Source organism: Lemur catta, chromosome 5, assembly GCF_020740605.2.
Source record: "Lemur catta isolate mLemCat1 chromosome 5, mLemCat1.pri, whole genome shotgun sequence".
NCBI classification, from domain to species: Eukaryota; Metazoa; Chordata; class Mammalia; order Primates; family Lemuridae; genus Lemur; species Lemur catta.
The window spans coordinates 16,729,558-16,755,005 of record NC_059132.1 but is presented as its reverse complement, the minus strand read 5'-3'; the positions used below and the strand labels follow the sequence as shown (position 1 = coordinate 16,755,005).

General features: G+C 51.7%; 1 protein-coding gene across 1 annotated transcript in view; it reads left to right on the top strand.

Moving 5' to 3' along the window:
• Window positions 1–25,448, top strand: part of WWC1 (WW and C2 domain containing 1) — a 142,840-nt gene that overhangs the window by 94,975 nt on the left and 22,417 nt on the right. Inside the window, exons 9-17 of the mRNA XM_045551216.1 lie at window positions 1,482–1,724; window positions 8,253–8,342; window positions 9,174–9,709; window positions 12,644–12,752; window positions 13,128–13,208; window positions 14,227–14,313; window positions 15,351–15,543; window positions 23,108–23,260; window positions 25,318–25,409. Coding sequence (XP_045407172.1) covers window positions 1,482–1,724; window positions 8,253–8,342; window positions 9,174–9,709; window positions 12,644–12,752; window positions 13,128–13,208; window positions 14,227–14,313; window positions 15,351–15,543; window positions 23,108–23,260; window positions 25,318–25,409 — 1,584 coding nt within the window. The remainder of the gene's footprint in view (window positions 1–1,481; window positions 1,725–8,252; window positions 8,343–9,173; window positions 9,710–12,643; window positions 12,753–13,127; window positions 13,209–14,226; window positions 14,314–15,350; window positions 15,544–23,107; window positions 23,261–25,317; window positions 25,410–25,448) is intronic.

Genomic DNA, 25,448 nt, shown 5'->3' with positions numbered 1-25,448 from the left:
CTATCGCCCAGTCTAGAGTGCAGTGGCATCATCATAGCCCACTGCAACCTCAAGCACCTAGGCTGAGGCAATCCTCCTGCCTCAGCCTCCTAAGTAGCTGAGACTACAGCCACGTGCCACCATGCCTGGCTAATTTTTCTATTTTTTATAGAGTCAGGGTCTCATTCTTGCTTAGGCTGGTCTCAAACTCCTGGCCTCAAGCAATCCCCCCGCTTCAGCCTCCCAAAGTGCTAGGATTACAGGCATGAGCCACTGTGCCTGGCCTACAACCCTTATCTTATCCACCCTTTAGGGATGGGGTCAGGCCAGGGCATGAGAGCGGACAGCACTTTGCAGAGGCCATGTCCTAAAGGATCACATCATGATTGTTTTTAGATATTGGTAGCAATATTCTTAGTTATATTGTGAGTCTTATTTTGGCCCAATGATAATAATACTTAATATCTATATAACACTCGGCGATGTATAAAGAGCTCTAAGTGCTGTGTTCTCATTTGGTCCTCATAGCCCACCCTGTAGGTACTGTCATCATCCCCACCTTACAGATGAGAGGATATTGAGTCTTAGAGAAGTTAAGAGATAGGGCTGCCAGCTCCTTACTTTAACCTTTATTAAGTGCCTGCAGTATACCAGACACTATACTAGAGTCTCACGATACCAAAATGATTTCTTAAGAAATGGTCACTTCCATCAAGAAGGCCAGAGTCAGGACTCCAACTGCAGGCCTCTGACCCCAGATCTACAGCTGTATACGTAGCACTACCACCTCTCTCTAAATTGAGAGCACATGGTCAGTAATTGCAGTCCTAGCGGTCCAGGACTGCCACTGATTCAGTAGCTATTATGTGCTGCACACCAGGAATACATTATTGCTGATTTTCACAACTGTTCTGATGGATGAGTAATTGTTTTTCTTATCTTCAAGGCCCCTGGAGTTTGCCCAATGTTACACACCTAGGAAGTAGTCACACCGGTTAGTAACAACAGCAGCAACAGAAGTATTTATTGGGGGCTTCCTATGCCAAATACTGTGCTTTGAGGGCTTATAAATTTATGTCATAAAACCTTTCACAACCCCATGGGGAAGGAAGTTTTATTATTCCCTTCAGGGGGATGAGTGACTTGCCCAGAGTCACACTGTAGCTGGTGGTAAGAGGTTGTTGCCTGGTGATGAATCCAAGTCCCTGTTGAACCAGGCTTAGTGTCTCTCAGGACAAGGTCATTGCCTTGCTCGTGTTTGTACCTCATCCCTGCAGAGCCTCCCTCATTGCTGGTACATAGTAGGCGTCCGCATGTGTTTGTTTAGATAAAAACACGTTCCTTGCTACTGACATGCTGACCAAAAAGAAGATAATAACTGTCACAGATTGCTCTGAGGCTGTCGTGGTTCCTTGGACCTTATGACCTTGGACACAAATTCTGTTTTCCTGTCCCGCAATGCTGCTGGGCATGCCAGTCACGCCTGCCTTCTTGGCCCCCAGGATTGCCAACCTGAAGATCCAGCTGGCCAAGCTCGACAGTGAGGCCTGGCCTGGAGTTCTGGACTCGGAGAGGGACCGGCTGATCCTCATCAACGAGAAGGAGGAGCTGCTGAAGGAGATGCGCTTCATCAGCCCCCGGAAGTGGACCCAGGAGGAGGTGGAGCAGCTGGAGGTGGCCCGGAAGCGGCTGGAGAAGGACCTGCAGGCAGCCCGGGACACCCAGAGCAAGGCGCTGACGGAGAGGTGGGGCTGGGGCGATTGTTTTCCAACCTTCTGACAGTGATGCACATGTTATATTGTGATCTAATACTAGGTTCACCAAACAGTGCATACTCTTTACATCTGACGTCTTCTCTTGCCTTTCTTTTCACACTGTTCTTTTCGTGCCCACCAAATTGATTTCACTACGTGCTAAGGGGCTGAAGTTTGCAGTTTGCAAAACACTGGTGTGGATGGGGGTTGCAGGCTGGCATGCTGGTGGTGGCCAAGCAGGTCGTGGAAATGCTAGAGACCCACCTGGAGGTGGCCCGTGTCAGACTGGAGTGCACAGACCCCACCGGACCAAAGCAAGGGGCAGTCTTCCTGCTCAACGAACGGGAGTGCAGGCCCTGGGCCACCAGAGGTCCCTATATTTCAAGCAAAAGAAGTGTTTGGATTTTTAATTTTTAAATATTAGCATCTAATCAAAATTTAACAACAACAAAAAATACTGTGAGTCAGTTTCATCTTTGGCCTTGATAAAACCTAGAAGCTGCTGGTTCACACTCTCTGGTCCAGACCTCGTAACAGACTTTGTCCTTATTTCCTTCGGTGTCCCACCGGCCTGCACACGCACATGGCACAGAATGCAGCTGTGACCCCAGGGGGTGCCACCACCCCAGCTTCACATTCATTCATTCATTCCTCTGTCCGTCAGCCAGGGCCTATTCGTTTACTTATGAGACGTTTTGTTGCACATTTTGTGGGGACAATGCAATTGGAGGGATTCAGAATTAATAAGACATGGTCCCTGGCCCCGTGACCTTTAAATCAATTGTTTCTAGTTATTTTTTTTCTTTTTCTTTCTTTTTTTTTTTCTGCAGCAGACTTGATTCAGCAAGGTCCTTGCCCTTAAGGAGCTTAGAATTAAAGCTAGTGATTCTCAAACGTTTGTATGTGTGTTTGGGGCCAGGAATGAGCAAGGGAATACCTGGTTTTGATGAAATCAGAGGCAGAAGCCCTTTTTGTTAAACTGGTAAACGTGCCTGTGCCTCAGCTGAAGCAGCCAGGAGTCCTGGACACCCATATGCGCTCTCTGTGTCACCCCGTGGTGGCCCTTGAGGGAGCCTTCCCACTCTAAGGCCCCGGCTTGGTACCAGCCTAGCGACTGAGTCAGCCCCTCTTGCACATGGCCCGGTGCTCAAGTCGAGCAGCCTCTGTGTGGCCTTCGTGGGTTCACAGACTCCCTTGACTGGTCAGTGGTGGGAATCTCTCCCCACCAAGCACTTTATCAGAGTTCCTATGATGGGTGTTTGCAGTGTATCCATTTCCTCTCCTCCATCCTCCAGTGGCAGGAATGGTGATTAGCCCTGACCCACCACCAGGTAGGCGGGAGAAAGAGGAAACAGATAGAGCTTGAATAATTGGTATTTTGCAGCCCTTGGAAGCACCTGCTAGAATTCACCTGTAGCACCAAGACTCTCTGTCCTGCTTTCCCTGGCACTGATGTTATTTGAGAACCTGCTCTTTGTCGTTTTGCTTAAAGTCACAGTTTCCAAGAACCTGTTGATGATGTTAATTATTTACTGTAATTACACTGGATACCTATACAGTCAGTCCGAAGGCAGGGCATTGCACCGTGCTGTGAATTGAGGCTCTTCCCTGCTACAAAAATTTTGCCTTCTTGAAAGTAGGATTGGAGGTTCTCTTAGGGACCCCTAAAATATACGACACATGAAAGCTAGCATCACCCGCCGGACTCTGTAACCTATGTCATCTCGTTTAAACCTCCTAGTAACCCTGAGGCTAACCCCCATTTTACGGATGAGGAATCTGAGGCTCACCTGACATCACTGAGTGGCAGAGCTGGGATTAGAAGGCCCCAGGCTTGCTGGCTCCAGAGCCCATGCTCGCTTCATGCTGCTGCCCATGCAGGCGGCTTTTATTATCGCCTTCAGCCCCATCTGTCAAAGGTCTGATGGCTCCCCTGGAGCAGTGAGTTCACACAGCCGGTCCACGGAGGCCGGAATCTCCCCTCCGCCACAGGGGCTGCGCAGGCAACTCGAGGCCCTCGAGGGCAGGGTGCTCTGGGCAAGTGCAGTAATAGGGGAGCCAGGGGCACGTGGGCAGGAAGCCCTGTGGACCCTAAAAGGAGTCTGAGGAGGGAGCCCACAGAAACTGGGGGTGGGGGTACCATGCTGATGGCTGGGAGCCTCCCACAGTAGAGAGAGGGGAGCCCACCCCAGCTGTCAGGTGTTTCCCTAGAGCTCCACATTTGCCCGTCTGCGTTCATCCCTCTGGCTCTGGTGTTCTCTTGCCTTCTCTCTAGGTGTCTTTGTCTCGTGTGTGTGTGCCCGTGTGTGTGTGTATCTTTATTTTTAGTGTCTGCTTCTCTCCCTCCCCTGCCTTTTCTCTCTCAAAATGGGATTATGATGCTCCTCACCTTCACACAACAGCCTCTTCTGTTCAAGGTGCCTTTGAGGACAGGAATAGACACAACCAGGAAAGGCAGCCTGCGGGCCCTGCCAAAGCCCGATCACAAGTCAGTCAGAATCACAGCATCCTAGTGAACCTCGTCCCACCCTCTGCCTCCCCCTACTCCCATTCTCGAGGGCCCCCCACTCCCAGAGCTGATGTGCAGTCATGCGGGATGCTTGCTAGCGTGTGGGCTCTCTGGCCCCAGCCCAGGGACCAATTCTTTGGCCTGAGCTGCAGCCCGGGCTCTTGCATTTTTAACGAGCGCCCCAGGTGCTGAGCTACAGCCTGTGGGGATCCCAGCCCCACCTTCTGGACCCTCTGCCTGCCTCCACACTTGATGTATCCTTAGCCTCCCAGCATGTGCCAGGCACCACACACACGCCATCTGGCCGGCTAAGCCCAGCACCGCTGGGGGGTGGCTTCGGCACCTGCGTGTCGCTGCCAGTGGCTAGTCCCCTCCCCGTACTCAGGAAGTCAGGCCCACCTGACTCCAGTTCTCCTAGCATCCCGTCGAAGCCCCGCTGGGGACTTGCTTTTACTCCCAGAGCACACCGCTGTGGCTTTTGTCCCACAGAGAACAGGAAAACATAGAAATGGCCAGCCCCAGCTGCTCCTTGACCCCAGACCTTACACCCTTTCTAGGCTTTGCTTTTACCAAGGCTCATCAGCCTTGTCCATGCCACTGGGAGTCAAGGATTTTGTTCATTGCAGGCTCCATCTGCCAGCCTGCTGCCTGCCCACCCTCCTCCCAGCCTCAGGGAAAACTCTGGAAGAATAGGGCCAGGGATTGAGCTGGCCAAGAGCCACGCCAAGGCCGCTCTGCTTGCTGCTCCGGTTGTCGGTGCTGTAATGTCACCGGTGCGGTTGCCCAGTCATGAGCCTCGCCCATCCCTCAACACATTTCAGTTGCATCTAGAGCAAGCTCAGGGTGTGTGTTGGTAGAGGCACTGCATGGCTTGATTTGCTACGGAAACGAGCCCCTTCTTCCAGGCCCCAGGCTGGGTAGGCCATGCCCTGGGTGCACTCCCCAGTCCAGGGAGCAGGGAGTCAGTCCCCCTCCAACAGGATGGCATGAGGGGACAAGGGGCCAGCAGTAGAACACACCTGTCCATGGGAGATCCAAGGTGCAGGTCTTTCAGCAGAGCTTGTGAACTCTACCTGCTTCCTCTGGGGAAAACATCGGCCATTCTGCAAATATTGAGCACGTCCATGTGGTGCTAGGGGAGCAAGACCCGGCCTCTGCCTCTGCAATCCCCCATCGGTGCAGCAGCTCCTAAACCTTAGTGCGCCAAAAGATCACCTGGGAGGCTTAATGAAAAGGCAGATTCCTGGGCCCTGCCTCTAGGCTTTTTGATTCAGCAGGTCAAAGTGGGACCTAGGAATGTGCATTTTAATAAGCACACCTCCCTTTCTGATGCCGGTGGTCTGTAGGCCAAAGCTGAGAACCACTAGACTGGTGGGTACATGAGAGAACCCAAGTTGTGGATTTGGGAGGGCACATGCTTCATGGGGCCTCTTCCCGGTCAGACCCTGGGATCTTGGAGTGGGCCTACTACAGGGGTCAGGGACAGCCATTCCAAGTGCCAGCACACTCCCTGGAGCCCACCCAGCCTGCTCTTCATGGGGGATTTCGGGAGAGGCTGGGGGGCTGGGATATGGGCCTATATCCAGAGATCTCTTCCAAACATGAGCATTTTGCCTCCAGGGAGGTAGTTACTGAATTGGGCTTTAGTATCAGGCATGCCTGGGTACAGACCTTTGCTTTGACGTTCCAGCACGTTCGCCAATCTCTTCCCCCAGCTGCCCAGCTCCTGTGCTGCCGGTTGCTCATCCATTCGACCTTGGAATTTGTACACACTCAGAACTTGGCCTTCCATGTGTCCCCCTCTATATTTTACCCTGAGATGCTGTTTTAGGCTGCTAGGGCTGCCGTAACAAGTACTGCAGACTGACTGGATGGATTAAACAACAGAAATTTATTTTCTCACAGTTCTGGGAGCTAGAAGTCCAAGATCAAGGTGTCAACAGGGTTGGTTTCTTCTGAGGCCTCTGTCCTTGGCTTGTAGACACCATCATCGCCCTCTGTCCTCACAGGGCCTTCCCTCTGTGTCTGTGTCCTGACCTCCTCTTGTAAGAACACCAGCCATATTGGATCAGAATCCACTCCAATGACCTCATTTCACCTTAAGTACTTCTTAAAAGGCCTATCTCCAAATACAGTCCCATTCTGAGGTGCTGAGAGTTGGGACTTCAACACATGCATTTGGGGGGACAAAAATCAACTGTAAACAGATGGTAATCCCATATGGAGATCCATATGATGGTGACCCTACCTCTGTAGCAGCCCACCTGTTCAGCATCCGTATGCGCGTATCTGTAACAGAGCTGTCCTCCTCCCTGGGCCCCCCTCAGCCTTCCCGTCTCGGCAGATGCCATCCTCAGGGCTGTTCAGCTGCTCCTGGCAGCGACCTCGCAGTCGTCCTCCTTTACTCCCTCCGCCCCGCCCCCTCGTCCAGCCCGTGCTCCATCTCCGTCTCCTCCAGCGTCACACGCGTCCCCACCGTCTCAGTTCCACCACCGCAGACTCCTCCCTGGCCTTGGTTTTCTCCTGTCCATTGTCCTCACAGCAGCCATAATGACCTCAAGATGAAAGTCTCTGCTCAGGCCCCTGCTTGGAATGTTCTTTCCCCCTGCACTTTTCCTAACCAACTCCCGTCCTTACTATATCAGCTTGAATTTCGCTATTAGTCGGAAATCTAACTGCTGCAAGAAACAGCCCCCAAAATCTCCATGGCTTCACACAATAGAAGTTTATTTCTTGCTCATATAATGTCTAATTGGGGGCCGGCTGTGGTGGCTCACACCTGTAATCCTAGCAGTTGAGGAAGCCCAGGTGGGAGGATTGTTTGAGGCCAGGAGTTCGAGACCCTGTCTATACAAAAAATAGAGAAATTAGCCAGGCATGGTGGCATGTGCCTGTAGTCCCAGCTACTCCAGAGGCTGCAGCAGGAGGGTCCACTTGGGCCCAGGAGTTTGAGGTTGCAGGGAGCTATGATGATGCCGCTATACTCCAGCCTGGGCAACAGAGCAAGACCCTGCCTCAAAAAAAAAAAAAAAGCCTAATTAGGTATTCCCAATGAACAGGCAGCCTTCCATGTGGTCCTTCAGGAACCCAGGCTCTTTCCGTCTGTGGCACTTCCCTTTGAGACCCCAGAGTCCGCCCAAGAGATGGCGTGGCAGACAACCCCACTTCCCGTAACCACTCCAGGCTGGTGTGCATCGCTTCTGCTCACACCCCGTTGGCCAGAACTTGGTCATAGTCCCCACCCACCCAGCTGCAAGGGAGGCTGGGAAGGCACACCAGCGGGAGCCACGGGTGGTGGAGGGTGCAAACAAGGCTGAGTGTCACCAATCTCAGTGGCGAAGTCACTTGCTCAGAGAGGCTCACCGGCCAGTGTAAATTGGGTCTCTCCTTTTGTGTTCTTTCCTACTGTTGTGTACCTTGTCACACAGTGTTAATTAGGTATATTGAGTATTTCATATCTGTTCTCCCCTGCCCTCCCCAGTAGAATGTGAGCTCCGTAAGAGCAGAAGCAAGTTCTGCCTTGCACACTGCTTTGCCCGCAGTGCCAAGGACGGGGTCTCGCATGAGGTGGGCACTCAGTAAATAGCAGCTGAGGGAGGGAGGGAGGGAGGAGTAGTTGGGTGGAAGCCTAATTCTGCCACTAATTCCGCCACTAATTCCATAGCTTTAAGTAAATTATTTATAACTCTAAGAGCCTCAATTTCCTCACTTGTAGAGTGGTAAGAATCATTCTTAGATTTATTGTTCGACTGAACTAAGGCAATGTCATAAGGTTGCTAGCATGTGCCTGAAATACAGCAGGGGAGAGATACAGCAATTACTGTAGGATTATGACATGTGGAGACCATATCTCCCCAAACACCGTAGTAAAATGCTTCCAGAAGGTTCTTGTGTATGTGTCTGTGTGTACATCTGTAAGAGTATATGTCTGTACTTCCTTCTGGGGAGCGGAAGGGGACATGGAGGCTGGATTCTCCGGGGCATCCGCCTCATGCCTGCTCTCCCTCTAGGTTAAAGTTAAACAGCAGGAGGAGCCAGCTGGTGCGAGAACTGGAAGAAGCCACTCGGCAGGTGGCAACTCTGCACTCCCAGCTGAAAAGGTGAGTGGCGGGTGGTGGGGTCACTGCCATCCCCTGGGGAAGGCGAGACACAGGTGTGCCCAGTGTCCCAGCCCAGGCTCTCCCCTTCCCTCGTACTCTTGTACTGGGAGCCACCACAGCCAGCATGGCTCTCGCGTGGACAGTTAGAAGCACAGCAGGTGGTTAGTCTGGCAGACTTGGGCTTGGCCTGGTGTGGCCGGGGACAGGGCCCTTCACCTCCCCAGACTGACAACATAGAGGAGCAGGCCGGAGGTGAAGGCTGCTGTGTCTTAGGACGCAGCTCTTATACCTGCCACCCCACCTGTACGGCACAGGGAAAGGCCTGTGCCTTCCTTCGTGGGCAACAATTTAATAACAACATTTTGTTTTCATCAGATTTTTTATAATGGTTGCCTTCTGTTTGTAGCAAGGGATACTGCTTTCCAAATTATACTAGGATATAAAGTTTCTTTTTAAGATAAATATTTTAAAGTATAAAAAGGTGAGTTAATTTCAAGAAAGATATTAAGAAATATTATTTGGGGCTGGATTCAATTAAGGAAAAGTATCGTGAAAATGCAGTGTGGCCGGTGGGGGTTTGGGAAACAGATGCAAAGGAAAACGTGGATTTTTGAGGCAGCTGACTTGGGTTCACATCCCAGCCCTGCCACTGTCTGGTTGTATGGGTTTCTTGGGGTGTAAGTTTTTTTTTTTTTTTTTTTCCGGTTAAAAGGGGGTGGATGCTTTACCCTAGAGACTTGTCAAGTGGGTGCAGTGAGACCATGGTGCTTTCCAGAGCTGGGCAGAGAGCCTCAGTGTGTGCGTCTCACCTGCGCCCTCCCTGTGCCCCAGCCTCTCCAGCAGCATGCAGTCCCTGTCCTCAGGCAGCAGCCCTGGCTCCCTCACCTCCAGCCGGGGCTCCCTGGCCGCATCCAGCCTGGACTCCTCCACCTCGGCCAGCTTCACTGACCTCTACTATGACCCCTTCGAGCAGCTGGACTCGGAGCTGCAGAGCAAGGTGGAGCTCCTGCTCCTGGAGGGGGCCACGGGCTTCCGGCCGTCGGGCTGCATCACCACCATCCACGAGGACGAGGTGGCCAAGACCCAGAAGGCGGAGGGAGGCGGCCGCCTGCAGGCCCTGCGCTCCCTGTCTGGCACCCCGAAGTCCATGAGCTCCCTGTCCCCACGCTCCTCCCTCTCCTCCCCGTCCCCGCCCTGCTCCCCTCTCATCACCGACCCCCTCCTGGCTGGAGATGCCTTCCTCAACCCCCTGGAGTTCGAAGACCCAGAGCTGAGCGCCACTCTTTGTGAACTGAGCCTCGGCAGCGGCACGCGGGAAAGATACCGGCTGGAAGAAGTGGGGACGGAGGGCAAGCAGCCCTGCCAAGGTAGAGCACGGCGTCCAGGGGCTGGGAACGGGAGGAGGGAGAGAGACGCTTTGTGCCCAGAACCCCAGTGATCATGACGGTCGACATTACCGACGGCTTTCTGTGGGCCGGGTCTTTACGTGGTAGGTTTATGTGCTTATTTATTCAGTAGATATTCACTCATTATGCTCTAGGTCTCGTGCCAAGGGTTTCCCTGGTGGATTCATTTGTTCAACAGATATGCCATGTGCCAGGCACTGGGTTGGTCATTAGGGACACCATGTTGACAACAGACAGGGTCCCTGTTCTCATGAAGCTTACGTTCAAATGGAGGCACAGGCAGTGCATGTGCAGCTAGACGGATGCACCATGGAGCAAATAAAACCCGGGATGTGGCAGAGCCTTTCTGGCTAGAGTGGGGACTGCCAGCTTAGAGTGGGCTGTGAAGGAAGGTGATGTGAGCAAAATCTCTGGAGTTAGAGGGGCCAGGAAGCCACAAGTCAGAGGAAGGGCGTCACCAACGGGGCTGGAGAATTAGGCAGAGCCCAGATCCTGTAAGGCGGGGTGGACTGTGGCAAGGAGTTGGATTTTATCCTAACTGCATGTGACCCTTTGAAGCCAGAAACGATATGGTCTGACTCCCGTTCTGCGTGGGGTCAAAAGGAACATGCTGGTGTCGAGATTCGAGTTGGGATCTTCAAAAGACAACATGATGCAGACATCGACAGCTAAGATTCATTAGGAGAAAACCTTTTTCTCCTTAGCAGCCATCACATGGCAAATCATGCTAGATAACATTTATCAGGATGCATTATGTGTTGGGCACTGTGCTCTACATGGTGAAATAGGTTCCTTCTGTCCATTTCACAGATGAGGAATTGGAGGTTCAGAGAGGTGACATCACTTGCCTTAGGTCACCCAGTCTCCAAGTGACAAAGGGTCTTTGTGACCCCAGGACCCAAGTCCTTCATTGTCTCCCTGCCTCTAGGATGGGAGGCAGCTCCGTGTACCTGTTCGTGCAGCACTCCAGTGCTTGCCGGCCCCGCGGCCCATCTGGCTGTGGGTGCGAAGGTCAGGACTGAGCAGGGTGCTCAGTGAGCTCACCTGGGGCTCCTTGGCTTTCCTGGCATCCCCCCTCCCCCACAAAGTAATAAGAGCTATGATTTATTGACTGTAGGTGTCCAGGATTCAGGTACTGTTGTGCGTGAGTAAATACTCATGTAAGCCTCAAAACATCTAAAGTGGGTTCTTTTTTTTTAATCCCCATCATCTTACAGATGAAAAACATAAGGCCAAAGTGAGGTTAAAAGACTTATGTCAGGTTAGTCCCACACAGTGGACACAGCGGGCTGCAGATTGGTACCAGGACCACCTGCCCAGAATGCACAGTGTCCCTGCGCCCAGCTCTGTCTGCAAAGGGCTCCTGCTCCTGGCTCCCTGGGAGGCAGTTAGCGCAGCGGGACCCACCCCGGCCCTGCGGCTCCGGGCTGTGCCCAGACCTGTCTGTTGGCATGCAGGGGCCCGGGGGAGCGTGGGAGAGATGTGGCTTCTTGGGTAACTAAAGGCTCTGAGTGCCAATGGCTTCCTTAGAAGAGGAACTGGGAGATTCCTGGGGTTCCCTCGTCAGGAAGGGAGTCTTACTGAGTGCTCTCAAATGAAAACAAAAACAAGCTTCCCACTACAGCAGGTGGCAGACTTCAGAAAATTGTTCCCTGGAGAGGAGGAGGTACAGGTGACTCCCCTCCCCGGCAGTGTCCTTGGGGCTCGTGGGCCAGAGATAGCACTCGAGGCTGGGCACACACAGGCCCGGGATGGCATTTCCTTCGCGCCATCTCCGGAAGCCTCCCCTGCCACCAGCTATGCTGGGCAGCGCCGGGGCGCTAAGCAGGTTATGCGATTAGAGCTGCTGTTCAGTCAGCAGACGAGTTAATCTCCTTAAGTGGTTTAGCGGAGGGTGGAGATGCTGGGTCTGAAGTGGGTCTGAAGGCGGGAGGTCTCCACGGGCTCAGCGGGTGTGGGACGGGCTCGGCTTCCCCATCGCGGCATCTGCAGCCTCTCAGGCTCGGGTCACCCGCCCGCTTCCCCAGCCTGCCATGCCGGTCCCCGTGCCCCTCCGTACAGCAGGTGCTCGGAAGTGTCACCTGGGGGGTGACAAGATCTGGCTCTGGCCTTCCCTGCTGTGTGGAGGGCAGGGACTGTCTTAGTCATCACAGTGGCTCTGAGCCTGGCAGTGGGCCTGGCACACAGTAGGTGCTTATTACTTGGGCAAGGAAGGAACATGCAATATGTGCTGAGTGCCCAGTCAGAGCTCTGGGCCAGAGACTTTCAAGAACCTCTGTTGAGGGTAGGGAAGAGGAGGAGCTGAGTTAGGGATGGAATGGGATAGGCCAGGTAGGAGAACAGGTGCTTACTCCCCCTGTACCCCTCCTCATGAGGGTTCAGGGGCTGTTATGTTGCCCCAGGTGTGTGGGGATGGATCTAGAAGGCATCACCATGGTGATACAGACACTAGTGGCAATAAGGATAGCAGTAATGAGTTTTGCAGAGCACTTTGCACGCACCAGTCTCTAAGGGCTTCTCTTATAATGTCTCACTGAGTTCTCCCAACAGCCCTGTAGGTAGGGATTATTATTCCCTATTTACAAATTGTTATCCCCTGGGGCTTCAAAGCCTTAAATCAGTGTCTCAAGGTCGTGGAGCAGTAAGAGGTGGAGCTGGGATTTGCACCCAGGCTGTTTGACTCCAGAGCCTGGATGTTAAACACACAATCGTATGCGACCCCTTCCATTAGCCCGAGCAAAGCAGGACCTTGCTTTAGATTCAGAGATTGGGATTTGGCGGGACCGTCTTACGACAGAGGGGGGATCGAAGTTGGGTGTTGTAAAGACAAAGACAGTACCCTGGTTTCTGAATCTGCCTTTTTACATCCTTCCTGTTGCCTCTGTCTTCCTCTAGCCGTGAGCACGACCCAGGGGTGTGGCCTGAAAGTGGCCTGTGTCTCAGCTGCAGTGTCAGACGAGTCAGTGGCAGGGGACAGTGGTGTGTACGAGGCCTCTGTGCAGAGGTGAGTGCCTGAGTACTGGCCGGGAACTGTGTACGCAGAGCCCAGGCCTGCGGGGTGGCGGAGTGTCAGCCTCCACCAGTGTGGGGGGGCCCCCTCGAGAGCACGGGTGACCCCAGCTTCCCCTTTGCAGCCCAAGGCAGGGACAGCACTGGCTTCTCCCAGGGCTATAGACCCTTCCAGGTGGGAGAGCGCTGGCTCTGCAGGAGCCGGTGCAAGGCTGGGAAGCAAGCACTAGGCAGAGGGAAGCCCCTTCAGGAAGGGGTCTGCAGGGAGGCTGAGCAGACCCAGACTTTCCTCCTTGGGGATCCACCCGCAGCCTTCCAGAGTGGGTCGCCGCAGGGAGGCCTGACTCCCCTCCCTTCTGTTATCTTTTAGACTAGGTGCTTCGGAAGCCGCTGCGTTTGACAGTGATGAATCGGAAGCAGTGGGTGCAACCCGAGTTCAGATTGCCCTGAAGTAAGTGACAGGGAAGACAAGGATGGAGGGAGTGGTCTGTGCGGGTCCCTTGTTTGTCAGCAGCAATTTACTGGCACTTACCTCCTCGCCTGGCCACTGTGCTCCTCTAACTAAAAGGGTGCCAACTCCTTCCCCACCTCCTGGCTCCCCATTTTGCGGATGTGAAAAGTGAGGTTTTAGGCCGGGTGAGGTGGCTCACGCCTGTAATCCTAGCACTCTGGGAGGCCGAGGCGGGAGGATCGCTCTAGGTCAGGAGTACGAGACCAGCCTGAGCAAGAGCGAGATCCCATCTCTACTAAAAAAATAGAAAGAAATTAGCTGGACAACTAAAAATATATAGAAAAAATAGCCGGGCATGGTGGCGCATGCCTGTAGTCCCAGCTACTCGGGAGGAGGCTGAGGCAGGAGGAGGATCACTTGAGCCCAGGAGTTTGAGGTTGCTGTGAGCTAGGCTAACACCACGGCACTCTAGCCTGGGCAACAGAGCGAGACTCTGTCTTAACAACAACAACCAAAAAAAGTGAGGTTTTGAAAGACCTGTGACTTGCTCTAACTCTCAGAGCTGGCCGGTGGCAGAGCCAGGACCGGACTGAGACTTCCTCCCTGTCAGTGTGTTTGTCCCTGTCGCTGTGGCTTTTGTCTTCCCATCCCATCCAGGGTTCGGTGATTGGACCCAAGTCGACCATGGGGGGCTACAGCCCCGATGTGGTCGATACATGTGCTGGTGTTTTCTTTTGCTGAGGGATGACCTCAGTATTTGTTTTAATAGGATTGAATTGCCCACATTTCAATATAAGAAAATTTTACCCAAACTTCTGAGTTCTCTCTAAAAATTCAGACAAGCGACAGCTCTGGACCTACGTCCCACGTAGCAACAAAGCACTGGGCCTGTGCTCTCCGGCTCACCACTAGCCTCAGCACAGCCCCCAGCCATGCCCTGTGATTACTGAGAGGAAGACGGAATGAGGGAGAGACGTGTGTTGCTGACGGGTGTTCCGTGGGCCCCTTTTCATTTCAGGTACGATGAGAAGAATAAGCAATTTGCAATATTCATCATCCAGCTGAGTAACCTTTCTGCTCTGTTGCTGCCGCAAGACCAGAAAGTGTGAGTATGTGGCTGGACAGGTGTGTGTGATCCTGTGCTCCACAGCCCGCCCTGGGGGCACTTTCCCACTCTGTCCTGGACCAACCGTAGGGCTTGTCACCCCACTGTGGGTTTTTAATGCATATTGCAATAATGCTCAACGTCAGTCCTCTTCGTGTGGGTACAGTCACGATGATTATGAAGAAGGGCACCCTAGACACTTTCAATTCTTTCACCAGCATGTCCTGAGCACCTGCCACGTGGCAGCACTAGGAGTGGGGCAGTTGATAAATCCTTCGTGGACCCTGTCCTCCTCCACTTTCAGCCTCGTGAAGAAGAATGGTCGCAGTCCATTTTGTCTCTTCTAAGCTTAAGTGTTTCATGCCGAAAGAGTCCAGTCCTCTGTTTTCAAGAGTCAGCGCCAGTCGCTGTGCTGCTCCTGGGAGGGTGTGGCCAGGTAGTGAGGCTGCCAGGGGGGCAGCCACGTGCACTGTCCACACGTGGGCTCTTCCCTCGTTGGACCAGGTTTGTGCTTCAAGGCACTCACCTGCCGACGTGTTTCTCTCTTGTAACTAGACCATGTGGCCTTGAACGCAGCAACAGGAGCTTGTATTTCTGTGGACTGCACCCGCCGGCAGACGGGGGTGGGACATGTGGGAAGAAGGAAGAAGGCAGGAAGGCAGACGAAACAGAAGGGCGACGAGAGGGACGCGCGGGTTTTTTTCAGTCTTTCGCCCACACAGACGGTGCCGGGGAAATAGCTTCTCCCTGTCTCCCGGGGGCTTGTGCAGGGGTGTCTGGGCTAATGCCTGCAAGTGAGGGGTCTGGGTCAAAGGACAGGTGCACCTGGGATTTTGTTAGAATTGTCAAATTCCCCTCCGCAGGGGTGGCCGCGTTTTACCTTGCGGTGTATGCGGGGCCTGGTTCCCCAGATTCCTCAGTTCCACAAGCTCTTGTCCACTGTTGTTTTCTTAGGGATTCATTTCAGCAGCCGTTTAGCCCAACACATGAGCCCAGCCCTGGGCTGCGCCAAGCACGGTGGTTCTGTCTCCCTCTAGGAACATTCGCGTGGCTGTCCTTCCTTGCTCCGAAAGCACCACCTGCCTGTTCCGGACCCGGCCCCTGGACGCCTCAGATACCCTCGTGTTCAATGAGGTGTTCTGGGTGTCCATGTCCTACCCAGCCCTTCACCAGAAGACCTTAAGAGTCGACGTCTGTACGACTGACAGGAGCCATCTGGAGGAGTGCCTGGTAAGGGCCGCGTCTGACCGTCTGGCCGGCTGGCCTTGCCGTCCTTCGGGGGATGGGTCCACCCTGAGCTTTGGGGACGAGGCTGGAAGGAGATGCAGGCTGAGGTGCCAGTCAGGCTCATCCTGGATCCCAGGCAGAGATGCTTCCGCAGGTGAACATTGTTCTCAGAGCTGTGGAAGGGCAGGGAGGCGCTCTTTTCACAAGAAGTGTGATTTACCTGGAGGTACTTTCTAAACCGTCAGAGCCTGGGAGGTGCCAGCCATATCCCGCAGCATTTCTGTACTGAGTCAGAGCGTAGACAAGCAGCACAGAATAATAAGAACAAGCAGACAGGCACTGAAATCCCAGCTCTACCACTTGCTATATAGCTGGGTGACCTCGGGCAAGTTACAAGTACGTGTAGAGCACCTACTCAAGTGTCTAAAACACAGTAGGGTCTTGTGGGTGGGATGTTGCTAGTCCCCTCCCTGGATCAGAGCTCCTGTGACCTCCTCCTCCTCACTGCCATTGGCAGAGGAGTCAGGACTGGAGACGACGTAGCTCTGGGTACATTCACACCCTTAGAGACAGGCAGACCCAAGTGCAGCTTTCTCATCTGTAAAAGGGGCATTTATAGCCAACTCAGGGGCGTGTGACGTGCTGGTGCATTAAAAGAAGTAAAAGGCTTCGTTAACCCCGATGCCCCTTAGATGTTAGAGTATTTTAATAATAAGTCAATTGTGGGCACAGAGAGGCCCACACGTGGGCATGACACCTAGAACACAGCTCTATTCATGCTCAGATGTTCCCTGAGAGCCCGTTACGTGCCCACCCTGTGCTGAGGATTCAGCGTGGAACTAACTCATCAAGGAGCCAGCTTTGATGGCCAACGCGGAAACAATTGTGGTGGGGGCTGTGCTGGAAATGGATGGGTTGAAGTGACAGGAAATGTGGGGCACATGCAGGGGAAAGAAACGGGGTGTGTGTGCCTCCTGCACCTCTCCCTGCCTCCGAGCCTGGCAGCTGGGAGAGTGGTGGGCTGGTCCCTTTCTCCTGCTGTGACCACAGGCCCTCGCCTGGAGTGGGGAACTTTTACTCTCCACCCCTGCCTGGACCTGCCGGTGCTGTAAAACCCTTCTCTGCCATAGGATTGCGCTGAGGCTAAGTCCCCAGACTTGCCCTGCCCAGCTGTGTCATCTAAGAGTCTTCAGTTCCTTTATCTGTAAAATCCGGCTCCTACTGCCTACCTCAAAATTGGTCCCCTGAGGATTAAATGAGGCTGCTTTACCTGGAGTTGTGTATGTAGATTTTGATTCGGCAAGTCTGGGGCGGGTCCTGAGGGTCTGCATTTCTAACAAGTTCCCGGGTGATGCTCGTGCTGCTGACCCCTGGACCACACTTTGAGTAGCAAGGATGTAGAGCGACAAAGTGCACATGCTTGGTGCTCCCGGGATGCCTAGCGCTTTCCTCCTCAGCTGGGGAACGTGATAGCATCGCTGCCGTTTGCGCTGTTACTCCTGACAGTCCTGCGATAGCTACAGTCAACAGGCTGCGATTTATGCAGCAGGCACTGGGCTAAGCTCCTCACCTGCATTATCTCCATCGATTCTCACTCCAGTCTTATGAAATAGGTACCATATACCAGTGGGGAAACTGAGGCACAAAGAGGTGAAACACCTTTCCTAAGGTCACACAGTCAGAAAGTGGCAGAAGCCGTGTTTGGACCCAGGCGGGTCCTCGTCTGAGGTGCGCACATGTCGGCCCTCTGTGTTACCTCGTGGCCAGCGCAGGGCTCCCTGCAGCCCCGAGGTGGGGCTGGCGCCGGAAGGGCTTGGCAAGCGTGGTGAACGCCAAGCAGCCACGCAGAACGCTTTTCCAAACCCGGGCTCCCCCAGTGAAGCGTTTCCTCGGCCCTGGGCATTCCGAAACAAGAAGAGACTCAATCCTGTTTTCTTCTCCTAATTGGATGCCTTTTATTCCTCCTTCCTAATTGAAGTCTGGTCATTGCTGGTTGCCATGGGAGCAGCCAAAGCGCTCATCTCACTGTGGCTTGTCTCCGTCTGTGGCCAATGGGAAACCTCCTTTCCCGTATGCGGTGGGGACGTGGAGTGTCAGGCTGTCGTGTTTTGGTGGCTGGAGGAGGACAGCAATGAGACGGGAGGAGAAAGGGCTTATCTGTCTCCCCACAGAGACTCCCTGCACTGCTGGCTCCGTGGAATCCCCAGTCTGTCTTAAGCCGTTCAGCCAGCCAGGCGACGACAACGAGATCACACACAGCCGTGCCTGTGTGCCCACCATGGGCTGAGCACTCTGCTGCAATATCTCATTTAAACCTTATGAGGCCCCTGGGAAAATAAGGCATCAAGACCCAGAAAGGCTAAGTAACCTGCCCAGGTCATCCAGAGAGAAGATGGCAAAGCCTGGATTTGAACACGGCTTCCAGCTTCCTCGTGCACAGCCGTGGCACTATGCTACCTCTCTGGGGGTTAGCGTGGGCGTCTCTCACGTCCCCAGACTGGATTATGGGTTTGGGGAATACACGGCCTGCCTTCCCCAACATCACAGGCACCAGTCTCACCAAATGCCCTAGCGTAGCATCACAGGGGTCCGAGTTGCCAGCTGCTCGACTGGCAAGTTCACCGCCACCCAGCCCAGGTTCTGTCAAGGCAGCCTGCTTCCCAGGTCCCGCTTACACGCAATAGTTAGCCACCGTAACAGCTTTCTTGCACCTTCCTCACGTTGCCGTGCTCACTTGGCACAACCCCAGCCCTGTCGAAGTGAACTCTCCACCTCCTCCTCTCCACCCATGCAACTGGGGGAAAATGCAGAGAACCACACTGCCTGGTGCCATTTGAAAACTGTGATTGCTAACTTCCCATGAGCCCTGCGTGCTGCCCAGCAATTACTCCGTGTGCCCTGGACCGTTGACTCCCACTCAGCACAATGACTAATTCATACTTCTCTCCAGGGGAGAGAAGAGAGGAATGAGAGGAGAGCTCCCATGCCTAGAGCAGTAGCTGTTCTCGGGGGTTTTGAAGATGGGCCTTCGGCTCTCCTGTCTGCGGCCTGCCCCACACCCCACTCAAGGACGTCATCCCAGCTGCCATTCTGCGCTCTCTAGCTTCAATTTTCCCTCCTCAACTGGACCTAACGTGCTGTTATTTCTCCCATGCTTAAAACAAAAAAAACGAAAACCTTTCCACCCCATTTCCACCTCCAACTATTACATTGTTTCTTTTTCTTTCTTTACTGCAAAATTTGAAAGAGGTGGGTCCCGTTCTGTCTGTAACCCAAACCCTGTGGGCGTTTGCCCTCATTGCGGTTGTAGTGAGCTCCTTGTCGCTAGATCGGTGGCCAGTTCTCCATCCGCCCCTCTCGCGGCCCGTTGGCTGCACCTGCTGTAGGCTCTCAGCATCCGTTGCTCGCTTCCCAGACACCTGGCACTCCTGGTGCTCTTCCCGCATTGTGGCTTCTCTCGGGCTGCTTTGCTGGCTCTTCCTCCTCTCCCTGACCTCTGTAGTCGGAGTCTCATTTTATCTCCTGGCTGCAAACGCTATCCCAGGTAACTGACTCCAGCCCAGGCCTCTCCACTCATCTCTAATGTCACATCTCCAAGCCATGCCCTTCTCTTACGTGTCAGATACCCATCTCCAGCTAACATGGCTGCAAGAGGGCCCCTAGCCTTGCACCCTGTCTCCACTGTCTCAGCTCAGGCCAGACACCTTGGAGACATCCTTGACCCATGCCCCCACCACACCCCATCCTCTTAGCTCCACCTTTAGAAGACAGCCAGACTCCTGCCATTTCTCACCACTTCCCAACCCCAGCCACTATCCTCCCACCTAGTGATTGCGGGCTTTTCCTACTGGATCTCCCTGGTTCTGTCCCTCCTCCTCTCCTTCATCCTCTCTTCTACACAGTAGCCAGAGTCATTCTATTTAAATGTAAATCACTGCATGCCATTCCTCTGCTGAAACCTTAGGATGGCTTCTGTCTCCACCTAGAGTTGACACCTGGGTCCTTTACCTAGCCTCCAAGGGCCCAAGAGATCTGGCCCCTTCTTGTCTCTGGGATTTCATCCCCAGAGCTCTTCCTCCAGCCTCTTCGTGTTCCTTGAAAACACCAGCACTTTATAATCAGTGGCATCTTAGATTCAATGAAACATAGTATGGAGTTTACTATTGAATTCTTTATCTGATTCCCCCAGGTTCAAATATAAGTTCATAAGGGTTAGATATTTATCTGCCTTAAATCCTTCTGTGTCCCCAGCACCCAGAACAATGCCTGGCACATAGAGGCTTTGCAGTAAATCTTTGTGTGTTGAATAAATGAATGAGGGACTATGTAAGTGCCTTCAAGTGCATCCAGTTCAGTGAAGCAGACGATATTCACACCAATAAGGCAGCCCCGAATAGATGGTGCATCCTGTTGGAATTAATAATAATCTCATGGAGGTGCCACACCTCAAAACTGTGATCACATTCCTCCCCCTTGGACCTGGCATGTTCTGAACGGCAATATCCGACACGCTCATCCGTCTCGCCATGAAACCACAAGCCACTTGGGGGAAGAATCGTGTCTTACATGTTTCTGTGGCTCCAGAGTCTTCAAAGCGCTCAGGGAATATTTGTTGAATGAATAAGTGAGCAATACACATGTATTCATCTATATTTACATTTATTCTGGGTACCTAAAATGTGCCAAGCGTGCAATAATGTTCATTGACTCTGATCCTCCGAAGATCCCTGTGGGTGGGAGATATTTTCCCGTCTTCCAGATGAGGAAGCTGGTGCCACACAAGTGAAGTCGTCAGCGTTGTGTCTGCTTCCCTTCTCTGCTCACCACCCTCCTCCCACGGCTTCTGTGGCACAGTCCATGCCACGTTCTGGTGGTACGTCCTGATGGCAGGAAAAACCAGAAGGATCCCAGGTGGATGAAGGAGCCCCCTCCTCATCCTGGACGTCATCCTGTGCCACTGCTTGGTTCCAGGCCCACTTTGCAAACTGGCTGTTGGTGTTTCTGCCGCCCGTTGGCACAGCCGCCGGTGTGTCTGGGGCAGGGGAAGGTGGGCGAGCTGACCCCCTTCCCACACCTGACCCGGCCTCATCAAACAGGGACATGTCGAGACTATACAACCTTTGCGGGATGATTAAAGTTATTCTGGAGTCCTTTCCGTTAAGGATGTGTGGTGAAAATACAGTAAAAATGTTAAGTCACTTGAAATAATTCCTTTCTCTGTGAGCTTATATTCCATTAGGGTTTTTTGTTGTTTTTGTGGTCTGTTTTCGTCTTCAGGGATGCATTTACATGACTGGAAGAGAAATTGTATAGAAAGGTGTGCTGAAGAGAAATTTTTCCCTCCCTCACCCCGATCCTGCCTCCTCTCCTTTGTAACCACTTTGATTAGTTTCTTCTTTGTCTTTCCATCGTTTCTTATTACACATACGATCATGTCCACTCCCCTTGTACCTCAAACGTGGTGCAGTGTATAGATAGAAAAAAAAAATGTCCTTATCCCTCTCTCCATTTCTTGTACAAAAGGTAACATCGTATATATTCTGTTCTGCACCGTGCTTTTTACTTTCGCAATATAGCCTGGAGATCTCTCTGCATCAGTACAAAGAGAGCTTCCTCATTTTTTTTACACAGCTACACAACATTCTATCGCGTAGATAGATTATAGTTTATACAACCAGTCCCCTGTTGCTGAACCTTTGAATTGTTTAAAATCTTTTGCTATTAAAAAGCGAACTAGAATGAAGACTCCTATTTGTGGGTTATTTTGTACTCGTGCAGGTGTATCTGTGTGACAGACATCTGTGGGGAGGATTGCTAGGTCAAAGGGTAATGTGAGTCCATGTTTTTGCTAGATATGGTCAAATTCCTGTCTAGGGTTTCTATCATTTTATGTTCCCACCGGCAAGAAGAGAAAGTGCCTCTTTCCCCATAGCCTCATCAATAGCATGTGTTGTCAATTTTTTTATATTTGCAAATTTGATAGAGGAAAAATAACATGAAGTTTTTCACCTCACTTGTAATTAATTACTTGTTCAATGTCTGAGTTCCTTGGGAGACTGTTGGCTCTTGGAAGGTGGGACCATGTGGGGACCAGCATTGTCCTTAGTGTCTAACACAGAACCTGGTAATTAATATGACTGACGTAAGAGGGTATTCGATAACAGCAAATCAAATAACCCAATTTAAAAATGCAAGAACAACTTGCATAGCTATTTCTCCAAAGATGGCATGCAAAAGGCCAATGTGCATATGAAAAGATGCTCAGCATCACAAATCATCAGAGAAAGGTAAATCAAAACCACGATGAGAGATCACTACCCACTAGGATAGTGGCTGTCAAAAAACACACAATAGCAAGTGTTGGTGAAAATGTAGAGAAATTGGCACTCTTGTGCATTGTTGGGATTATAAAATAGTGCAAGTGCAAAGGAAAACAGTATAGTGGTTCCTCAAAAAATTAAAAATGGAACTACTGTCTGATCCAGCAATCCCATTTCTGGGTATATACCCAAAAAAATGGAAAGCGGGGTCTTAAAGAGTAATCTGCACACCCGTGTTCATGGCAGTACTATTCACAGTAGTGAGGAGGTCGAGGTAACCCAAATGTCCATCAATGGATAAATGAATAAGCAAATGCAGTGTATACATACAATGGAATAGTATATTAAATATTATTCAGCCCTAAAAGGCCCCAAAAAGCCACAGTGCAAATGGGCCTTGAAAACGTTATTAAGTGAAATAAGCCAGTCACAAAAAGACACATACTGTGTGGCCCCACTTATATGAGGTATCTGAAGTCATCAAATTCATAGAAATGAAATAGAACGGTGGTTCCCAAGGGTTGTGGGGAAGGAGAAAAAGGGAGTTGTTGTTTAACAAGTACAGAGTTTCAAATTTACAAGATAAGAAGGTTTGGGAGATCTATTTTGAAACTACGTGAATATGCTTAACACCACCAAACTGTACACTTAAAAACAGTAAAGATGGTGAGTTTTATATTAGGTGCTTTTTTTAATCACAATAAAATGTATATCTCTATATGTAGATATATATATATAGTTATAGACATATAGGATAGGCTGGGCACAGTGGCTCACACCTGTAATCCTAGCACTCTGGGAAGCAGAGGTGGGAGGATTGCTTGAGTTCAGGAGTTCAGCCTGAGCAAGACCCCATCTCCACTAAAAATAGAAAAATTACCTGGGCTTGGTGGTGCGCGCCTGTAGTCCCAGCTCAGGAGGCCGAGACAGGAGGATCACTTGAGCCCAAGAGTTGGAGGTTGCAGTGAGCTATGATGACACCACTGCACTCTAGCCAGGGCAACAGAGCAAGACCCTGTTTCCAAGAAAATACATATAGAATAGGTCCTCAACAAAGATGCAACAGATGATTAACCCAATGAGTGAACAGGTGAGTGAACAAGTGCGCTATTGGAATCATTAAGCCTTTCTTCCTCCCAGGATGCCTCCATCTCACCTAGTGGTGTTTTCCATACTGTCCCCGGGAGCCAGATTCCCAGAGCACCTTGTCACCCCTGCTTATGCTCTCCTTTATTCCACCCCAACAGGGAGGTGCCCAGATTAGCCTGGCTGAGGTCTGCCGGTCTGGGGAGAGGTCGACTCGCTGGTACAACCTCCTGAGCTACAAATACTTGAAGAAGCAGAGCAGGGAACCCAAGCCAGGGGGAGCCACGGCCCCCACCCCAGGGCCTGCAAGCAAGGTGAGGAGGGACCGGGTGTGCGCTGCCCTCCCGCACGGAAGCCCCTGCACCGCAGAAGGGAACGCCTCTCCCAGGGGTGGCAAAAATGGAGCGGAGGGAGCAGGAGAAGAGGATGAGGAAGGAACATTCTCTGCCCTTCTCAGCTTGCTGCCTTCTGCCTTTGCTTCCTCTTCTGTACCATGCTTCACCTAATATCTCTTGCCTGACAAAAGCCTTAATTCATGATTTCTAAAAAATGAAACGGAGAAAGAGAAAACTGTGGAAGGTAGAAAATTAACCTAAATTGAGCACCAACTGTGTTCAAGGTCCATAGTGGACACTTTGTATAAGCGGCAATAGGAAGTCAGGGGAAGGAGAGTCAGAAGACTGGGTTTCGTAGTTGGGTGACAGATCGCTCACATCACCTCTCTGAGCCTCCATTTTTCCAGCTCCAACATGAGCCTAAAGAGGCTGTTACAAAGCTGTGAAGAAATACACGTAAAGAGCACTGGGAAAGGCTTGATAAATGGCAACTGTTCTGTGATTATTTTGAATCACTTGAAAAGCTTACAACAGCCTGTTTTTGGTTACAAAAATGAATTGTCTTCATTTTAGCACAGTACATTTTAACCTATTAAAATAAACTTAAACTGTTTCCCACACTCGGAGAGCCCACCCCGACTGGGCAGGTGGGCTGGCCGGGACTCGGCTGGGCAGTGAAGTTCCCCTTGCAGGTGGGGCACGGGAATCCTGGGGATCCAAGCATTGAGAGCGTCTGCCACTCAGGGCGTCTGTGATTCTCCCAGTGACCCTTCCCTCTGTCGGTCCTTAGTTCCTTAGTCACTGCCCGGAATTTCGATGGATCGGGTGGCACAGGTGAAAATAAGAGTAAGGATTAAGTCTACTTTGTTTTTTTCCTTTCGCCTCCGCGCTTCCGTTTCATCATTATCATCATTATTTTCTGCACTTCCTTTTGTATCAGGCACTGTCCTGTTCATCATGTGCAGTTTACCAAGGCTCAGAAAGATGAACCAAACGACATTAAGACACACACTTAATAAGCAACAAAGCTGGGTCCCAAAACCAGGTCTCTCTCCCCCTGCAAAGGAGAGAGTGACTGGCATCTCATCTTTCTAGAGTTAAGTAACATCAGCCATCAACCCTAGCTGTACCAGCTCCTTGAGTCCCATTTCTCAGTTGAGTCACACTAATGCCTGCTATCAGTGTGGTTGTAAAGATTAAAGAAGATGCTACACCTAAACCATCAAGCCATCTTTACAGTGCTGGGCATATACCCTGGCCTTCGATTGATTTTAGTTCCCTCTTTCCTTCCCCAAAAGAAAATTGCAGGGATTAGCCAGCCTCTGGCCCACACTACAAGGGTAGTTGCACATTAACCATGTGCTTAGAGAACTGCAAGTTCTGATTTTTGCTTTAGTGTGAGCAGCCATTTGCTGGATGCCAATTTTGTGCTAGGTGCTCTTCTGTGTTCTTTATAGACAGTCTCCATCTTCCTAGCAAGCTTTTCTAGTTGTTAGCAGAAGAAACTGAGTTTCGGAGAGGTTAAATAATTTCCTCAAGTCACACAGGCTGTTGCACTGTAGATACCATTCAGTATAGCTGTTCTCCTTCCAGGAAGCTCTCCCTGATTGCAGCTTCCAAACTCTGCTGCTGCTTCTATTCCCAAATGTTCAGTACTTCCCTCTCTTCTAGTCCTCATCATGTTGTTTTGTTCTTGATGGTTCACGTGTTGATCTCTCTGACAATGCCACGAGCTCCTTACAGGCAGAGACCTGTAATTCATTCTCACTTAACTGCTAAACCTGCCTGTCTTCCACAATTCTACTGCATAGGTCTCCACACACATGGGTTATTCTCTGGAGAGCTGCTGGTTAGAGGAACTAAGGACTGCATTTCCAGTTTTTGTCAGTGACCTTGGGCAAGACACTTGACCACTCTGGTCTTCGGTTTGACTACCAGGTCATTGGAAGGGTCACAGCTCTGAGATGCTCTGATTCCTGGCAGGTAGGGCAGCACCCACGGTGCACCCAGTGACCCAGCAGCCTTTGTCTCCACAGGACGCTGTGTCTGCGCTGTTGGAACAGACAGCGGTGGAGCTGGAGAAGAGGCAGGAGGGAAGGGGCAGCACACAGACGCTGGAACACAGCTGGTAAGTGAGACACGTGGGCCTCAGGCCTGCCCTGGCTGG